Here is a 7,389-nt window from a genome sequence, read left to right as displayed (position 1 = left end):
TTTGGATTGACTAATGCACCAACAGCTTTCATGAACCTGATGAATCGAGTATTCAATCCATATCTTGACAGGTTCATCATTGTTTTCATAGATGACATTTTGGTGTATTAGAAGAACAAAACTGATCATGCCCATCTGCGTGTGGTTCTAAAGACGCTAAGGGCAAATCGGTTGTATGCTAAGTTCAACAAATGTCAGTTTTGGCTGGATCAAGTGTTATTTTTAAGGCACGTGGTATCAGCTTAGGGTGTGCTTGTGGATCCTCAGAAAATAGCAGTTGTGGAAAATTGGGAACAACCTCGGATAGTTATGGAAGTTCAAGGCTTTCCTGGTCTTGCTGGTTATTATCGACGCTTCGTGAAAGACTTTTCGACCATAGCACTACCTCTGACAAAATTGTCTAGAAAAGTTCCTTTTGTGTGGAGTAGTGAGTGTGAGCAGAGTTTCCAGCAGTTGAAGTATCTTCTCACTCATGCACCTGTCTTAACATTTCCTAATGATGGTGGGAATTTCGAGATCTATAGTGATGTGTCATTGAATGGTCTTGGTTGTGTGTTAATGCAGCATGATAAAGTGATTGTTTGTGTATCGTGGCAGTTAAAGCCCCATGAGAAGAACTATCCTACTCACAATCTCGAGTTGGTAGCGATCATCTTTACCTTGAAAATCTGGAGGCATTATCTTTATGGGTAAAAGTGTAAGATCTTCACTGATCATAAAAACGTTAAGTATATCTTGAATCAGCCGAACCTCAATCCTCGGCAGCGGAGGTTGGTAGAGTTGCTCAGTGATTATGACTGCACCATTGAGTATCACCCAGGTCATGCCAATTCAGTAGCTAATGCTCTTAGTATGAAGTCTCATGGCCAACTTAATGCTCTTTATGCTAGTTGCGTTCCTCTTTTGACTAACCTAAGATCCACTAAAGTAGCATTGAAAGAGGGTTGTCGAGGGGCCCTAATTGCCAGTTTTCAGGTCAGACCGGTTATGTTGGATCGTGTTCTTGAAGCCTAAAGGAATGATACAGAATCTCAAGATTTGATACAGGCAGTGTTAGACGGGAAAAAGAAGGACCTCTGGATTAGAGATCTTGACGACATGCTTATGCAAGGCAAACATATGTATGTACCGAATGTTGAGGAATTGAAGAGAGACATATTGGATGAAGCGTATATTTCTGCTTATGCGATGCATCCAGGGAGCACCAAGATGTATCATACCATCCGACACTTTTATTATTGGCCAGGTATGAAAAGGGAAGTTGCAGAGTATGTTAGTCGTTGTGCAATTTGCTAGCAGGTTAAGGCAGAGAGGAAAAAGCCGTTTGGATTGCTACAACCACTCTCGATACCTCAGTGGAAATGGGAAGATATTACAATGGATTTCGTGTACAAATTACCTCGTACGTAAAGTGGTTACGATGGTATCTGGGTGGTAGTTAATAGACTTACCAAGTCAGTGCACTTCATACCTGTTCGTGAGAATTACTCATTAAATTAGTTGGCCGAATGTTTCATCTCTGAAGTGGTTAGGTACCAAGAAGTCCCAGTTAGTATCATTTCTGACCAGGATCTACGATTTACTTTGAAGTTATAGGTAGCTTTTTGGAAGCTTTGGGATCGAGATTACTCTACAGCACCCGCCTATCATCCTTAAACTGATGGGCAGTTAGAGAGAACTATCCAGACTTTGGCAGATATGTTGACATTGCCAGTTCTACAGTTTGGAGACGCTTGGCACAAGCGCTTACCGTTGATAGTGTTCGCATACAACAACTGCTTCCATTCTAGCATTGGTATGGCACCATTTGAAGCGTTGTATGGGAAACCCTGTCGTACTCCACTTTGTTGGTTTGAGGTCGATGAGCGGGTTTTAGTGGGCACTGAGATCGTGGATGAGACGGCACAGAACATTCAGGTGATAAAGGGTAACCTGAAAGTGGCCCAGGATCGGCATAAGAGTATTGTAGATAAACATTCTACCAACAGAGTTTATAAGGTTGGTGATTGGGTATTTTTGAAGTTATCTCCGTGGAAAGTGTTGTCCGATTCCGAAAGAAAGGGAAGCTCAGCCCTAGGTACATCGGACCGTACCAGATCGTTGAATGAGTCGGTGAAGTTGCTTATCGACTTGCTTTGCCACCAGAGTTGGCGAGAGTGCACAATGTGTTTCATGTATCGATGTTACGGAGGTAGGTTTCTGATCCGTCACACGTAATCCCTCCTCAGCCACTAGAGATCAATCCAGATTTGACCTATGATGAGGTTCCAGTGACTATCCTTGATTGGAAGGATAAGGTTCTTAGGAACAAGACCGTGCGGATGGTGAAGGTTTTGTGGAGGAACCACTCAGTGGAGGAAGCCACTTGGGAGAGAGAAGAGCGTATGCGAGATATGTATCCACGTCTGTTTTATGGCTTTGATGGTAGTTAGCATTGAAATTTCGGGGATGAAATTTTTATAAAGGGGTAGATTGTGACGACCTGTCCCTAATTTTCATATGTAATTTCTCCCCGAATATGTAATTTGACAATTATGCCCTTCTTGGCAAGTGATGTGGACTTATTCTTATCTCTTTCCTTTTTATTTCTCGCTATCACATTTAATTGTACACCTTGTTACGGGTGCACGTAAATATTGTCAGTACGAAAATACTATTCCGAATAGATTTTCGATACTCTTTTCTATACAAAAGTCTAAAGTCTATCCCTAGCTTCTACCTAGTCCATCCCGTGCACCCTCCTCCATTATATACTCCTTCACCTATCCTATCTCTCACTCATTTCTATCCCCCAATTAGAAAAGCAACCTCACATCACTCTCTTTCTCTCTTCTCTCTCTCCCTCGCCGAGCTCCTTCTTCCTCTCTGTAACCTTCATAAAAACACACCAAAACTCACCAATGTGACAAACCATCTACACCATTATGTTCATCTCAGTCCCACGATCACAACCATGTCCTTGAAATTTGGTGTAGACGAGTTTTGACTCACCAACTCGGAAGGTCGACTCGGCGAGTTCGACATAACGATTTTCAGGCCATTCATGGCTTAGGTAAGCCTCGAGAAACCCTTAAAACCTTCTTTTCACTTCTATAGGTTGATATTGATCTCTTGTTTGTTTTTTGAACATTTGGTTTTACCTAGAAAACTCAAGAAGAAGAAGAACCTGCACGTTTTTCAGTCAAGGACCGTGACCACTTGGTCACTTTCAACCCATTTTTTCGATCACCCTTGACCACATCTGGGCTTCTACTAGATACAAACTTGTTCTCTAAATTCCTAACTTCATAATGGCTTTTGAATCACTAAGTTTGGTTAAGTAACGAGTTAGAAATCAACTCTGGAATTTGGGAAGAAAATTTTAGTTTCTTGAAAATTTGCAACCGTGGTCATTTGGCCACTTTCAGGCCAAATTTCTGAACAACACGGACCGTATTCAAACTTTTTGTGAATCGGGATCGATACATCACATTCCTAGCTTTAATTTGGCTTTTGTAGAAGTAAATTTAGTTGAGAATCGAGCTCGTTAGGAGCTCTAGAAGTTGGCAAAAAATCTGCAAAAACTGCAGAAAATAGCGAGGAAGGCAAGTACGCTTGTACTCGCCGGCGCGTGGGCGCGCGTGACGGCACGTCCGACATGTGGTCGACACTTGTGTGTTCGTGTCATCGAGTAGATTGATTTCATATATTTAAACCCTAGGTTTGAGCAAACCATGAGGGTTTTATTTAGGTTTTTGTTATGTGCTTTAATTAATGTTATTTTAGTTATTTCACATATAGAGGAAACTTATCCCGAGGATTTATGAGGCCAAGCTAGGCTTGGGGGCAACGACCCAGCAACGTACTTGTGAGTGGGCAACTGTTTTATACCTATACATATTTATAGTTTCCATAAATGCGTATTTACTTCACTTTTACGCTTATATTGCCAAGTATCGTTATTGTGATATATATTGTGATAAATGCTGCTTTATGGCTGAGATATTACTGTCATGACATTCATACATACTTATATACATGTTCATCTTACTGTACCCCGGTGTTAGTACTCGCCCAGGGCCAGGACCAGTCCTTCACGTGTATGTTCACATCCACACCATTCACTCGCCTTGGATCCAAGTTAGGTGCCAGTCCTGTCGGGTAGATTGCATTAGGCAATCCGACTTGTATGTGATGTGCTTCTGCACCAGTCTTCACGTGATCGTAGTACTAGAGCATATTGATTAACCTAGTCCTGTTCGTGTCAGAAACTATCTGTTCGAACTTGTGTGTTAGCTTAGATGGATGAGCACTTAGTTATACTTGATTTTCACATGATTATTACTGTGGCATGTTATACATCATTACTTGACATATTCGTGGTTATATTACTGCCATAATATTTGCTGACCCACTCAACTTTGTTTTTCGGCCCTCCAGGACCTAGATAGCTGTACTCTTTGTGGTACTCGAGGAATCTCGACAGTTCTAACATTGCCTTCTGTTTAGATGTACGAACTTATCACTATTATGTAATAAGTGTACTTTGGTTGTTTTGACTACTCTTTTGTAGTCTCATTGTCTATTACGCTCTGAATAATTGTAGTGGGTTCAACTCTCGATTGCACACTCTTTCACTGTTTAGTTCTAATTAGTTTTAATTTTATTCACTTTTGCATCACTTACCCTTATGGTTACGGTCACCTCACGGTGATGGCCAGCATGCTTCGACCTTTCCAGGTCAGGGTGGGTCCTGGAATTTATCGGTTAGGATTATGACTTTGAGAATAGTTTATATTATATTGTTGTTCTTTTATATTGATTATTATATAATTTTATATAAGCAAAAAAAATAAACATATAATTTTATGGTACTATTTTCTGCTAGCCCACCCAAGAAAAAAATCTTGGCTCCGCCCTTAAGTACAAGTTCATATGACATTTCAAAAATTATCCTTCAATTCAGTGAAAGTACACAACACAATTAATATAAATCTAAACACAAAGCTAGCAGAAAAGAAAAGAGTATCCAATGAATTCTCTTTTCTTGACCAATACTGTTGATTCTCTGATAGATTAGTTCTTCCAACCTTCAACTAATTAACACGTTCTTTCATTTCTATACGCATCATTCACCAATTGCCAAGCAACTTCGCACATACATATTCATTCCGCACACATATATATTTACCATTTGCAACTTAATTATTAACACATATTTCCTTTACATCACATTCATCAACTTAAAACATTGGTCTTCGTTCTCCAATTTAACATGAAGACGGACAAGTGGTCTTTATTGAGCCGCCTTAGGAAGGCCGTGAAGAAGGTAAGCTTACTACTAAACCTCAACGTGAATCGCTGGCGAATCGCTTCGGTGATCGGCCGTACTATTTCTGGCGACCACCGGTTGATGAGCTTCAATGACCGTCCGGGGCTGAGAGCGGCGTGTAGCGATGAGAACAGCTCCGAGGAGGACTCAGGGTCTTCTAGGGGATATCTTCAGAGGAACATAATCTATCCATTGGATCAAGATGATATTGACCAAAGAGCAGAGATGTTCATAGGGAATTTCCGTCGCCAACTTCAGGTGGAGAGACAAATTTCGTTGGAGCTTCGGTATTGCAGAGAAAATATTTTTGACTTGAAGTCTCCTTGATCACTCTGATTGGTGTTAGTGGTGGAGCTAGGCAGTGATTTTTTGCCATGAAGGTCTCCATTGAAATTTTATGATCCTGATAGGAGTTTGTTTTATTTTTTTTTATTTTTATTTCCCCTTTTTTATTTTGGGGTCAAGGACAAACAACATACATTTTTTGATACTTTTATTTATTTAAAGTTATGTTACTTTATTTTCATTCTTTGTAATATTTATTCTTTGAACTTAGGAGATATTTTGTAAGGCATTGTTTGGGGATGATATTTGGGATTGATTTGTAAATTGTCTGTATCTTTTAGCTGGATACATAGATATTGTGGCTGATATCAAGTTTGTCATTATAGTTTTTGTACATATTTTGGAGAAAATTTTAAATTTTGAACTGAGGTAGATTATCAATGTAATTACAACCTTATTATTTTCACAATTGGAGCTCAGATGAATTTATCTTGCAGAAACAGTTTTGCTTAATTAATTGGAAACCATTACTAGACATGTCGATACTAATTAACTGAAAAATACAAAATCCAAGAAACTGAAAAAACCACGGACAATTGGGGGAATCAACGCAACCTATGTGTTCCCAGGAAAAAACAGGACAGCGAGTGAATTATTAAATATAGGTTGCTATCACAACATACAATGTGTTGCACCAAGTCTTGAATCGCGCTTAATGGGAATGATTGGGATTGGGATTGGATACGGCTGATGCAGAAGTGGAGGCAGTACAGTTGTCAAAGCGACTGCCTTGTGTGAGCCTGAGATTACTGCTCACATGATCCGTGACACGCTTAAAGGAATCATGCATTTGCTTGAGTCCTTGCAAGTCAAGATCCTTTATAGGAGGTTTCCACCAGACTTTCTGTTCGCCGCTTCCCCTTTGTCCTTCCAATTGTCGGAGCGCCTTGCGGCACTCTTTCACTACCTCAAGGTGCTCTACCGACTCATTATAGTTCTCTATGGCCTGGAGGATTTTTTTCCTGCCGGTAGGCCTCCAGAATAGGTTCCTGCTGGTTATGTAAAAACCGGTTCAATACATAATCAATAGAGGGATTACCGAAGGAATGAGGTTTTCCCATTGGCGAAAACACTAGAATGCCTACTTGTGCACCGCATAACGCCCCTAACTCAGTAGCCTTCTTGTATATTCCTGATCGGCGTTTTGAAAAGACAACTAGACGATCATCTTCCTTTTCTATCCTCTTCATCTCAGTCTTTTGCCTGCCTCTGGTCTTCTTGGCTTCCATAGTTTCCCAAGGTTTTCAACTGATGGACAAAACTCAAGGAAGGGCAAAACAAAAGCTACATACAAGTAACTGGGCCTTTTCCTTGGCTTTCTTTACCTTGATTGGAGATTTTTTCTATAGAAAGAAATTGAATCCGAAGCTAATTCATTGTATTAGTTGACTAAATTAGGTAATATATTTTGTCGATGTAAGTTGTCATTTCCATTTTACACGGACAACCAAATCTAAGTAGAACAAACCATTTGTGTTTGGCACTTTGCATTTGAAGTGCAAGCATATCGTATAGTGTGGCGTGGTGCTGTGTGATGTGGGTTTGCATTGCGGTAAACTTCAAAACAAACGACCATGGCTGAGAAAAGAATCTCTCACCCTTGAGTTCTATGGCTTGAAGGCAAGGCTGTTTAAATGTGAAGCTCTCGATCTTGGTTGTTGGGTTTGGCGTCAGAGATAATATTGGTAACGACGAAAGTTTGCCTAACTAAACACAAGCTATCGGACAGAGAT

At 40.2% G+C, this 7,389-nt stretch overlaps 3 protein-coding genes across 3 annotated transcripts; 2 read left to right on the top strand and 1 right to left on the bottom strand.

The window, feature by feature from the left end:
- The first annotated feature begins 309 nt into the window (after window positions 1-309).
- Window positions 310-2,432, top strand: LOC139190927 (uncharacterized). Its single transcript, XM_070811418.1, has 6 exons — window positions 310-642; window positions 745-975; window positions 1,048-1,211; window positions 1,300-1,423; window positions 1,669-2,112; window positions 2,196-2,432. The coding sequence occupies exons 1-6, from the start codon at window positions 310-312 to the stop codon at window positions 2,430-2,432; spliced, it is 1,533 nt and encodes a 510-aa protein (XP_070667519.1).
- Window positions 2,433-5,131: 2,699 nt separating this feature from the next.
- LOC103454680 (uncharacterized) lies at window positions 5,132-5,962 on the top strand. The gene has a single exon (XM_008394273.3). The coding sequence runs from the start codon at window positions 5,255-5,257 to the stop codon at window positions 5,636-5,638; it is 384 nt and encodes a 127-aa protein (XP_008392495.1). The 5' UTR covers window positions 5,132-5,254; the 3' UTR covers window positions 5,639-5,962.
- A 346-nt stretch (window positions 5,963-6,308) lies between these two features.
- Window positions 6,309-6,885, bottom strand: LOC103454681 (agamous-like MADS-box protein AGL62). The gene is made up of 2 exons (XM_017337376.1): window positions 6,767-6,885; window positions 6,309-6,645 (listed from the first exon to the last, which is right to left on the bottom strand). The coding sequence occupies exons 1-2, from the start codon at window positions 6,883-6,885 to the stop codon at window positions 6,309-6,311; spliced, it is 456 nt and encodes a 151-aa protein (XP_017192865.1).
- Between the last annotated feature and the right edge of the window lie 504 nt (window positions 6,886-7,389).

Source organism: Malus domestica, chromosome 13 (assembly GCF_042453785.1).
Source record: "Malus domestica chromosome 13, GDT2T_hap1".
NCBI lineage: Eukaryota > Viridiplantae > Streptophyta > Magnoliopsida > Rosales > Rosaceae > Malus > Malus domestica.
The sequence above is the reverse complement of the archived record's forward strand: the minus strand, read 5'-3'. Positions and strand labels throughout refer to the sequence as shown.

Bases quoted from the DNA above. Each gene is read 5' to 3' on its own strand.
- LOC103454681 (XM_017337376.1), bottom strand. From the start codon at position 6,885: ATGGAAGCCAAGAAGACCAGAGGCAGGCAAAAGACTGAGATGAAGAGG. The intron at 6,646-6,766 runs GTTAGGGGCGTT...CATAACCAGCAG, and splicing joins ATATACAAGAAGGCTACTGA to GAACCTATTCTGGAGGCCTA.
- LOC103454680 (XM_008394273.3), top strand. From the start codon at position 5,255: ATGAAGACGGACAAGTGGTCTTTATTGAGCCGCCTTAGGAAGGCCGTG.
- LOC139190927 (XM_070811418.1), top strand. From the start codon at position 310: ATGGAAGTTCAAGGCTTTCCTGGTCTTGCTGGTTATTATCGACGCTTC. The intron at 976-1,047 runs GTCAGACCGGTT...GATTTGATACAG, and splicing joins CCCTAATTGCCAGTTTTCAG to GCAGTGTTAGACGGGAAAAA. The intron at 1,212-1,299 runs GTATCATACCAT...ATTTGCTAGCAG, and splicing joins CATCCAGGGAGCACCAAGAT to GTTAAGGCAGAGAGGAAAAA.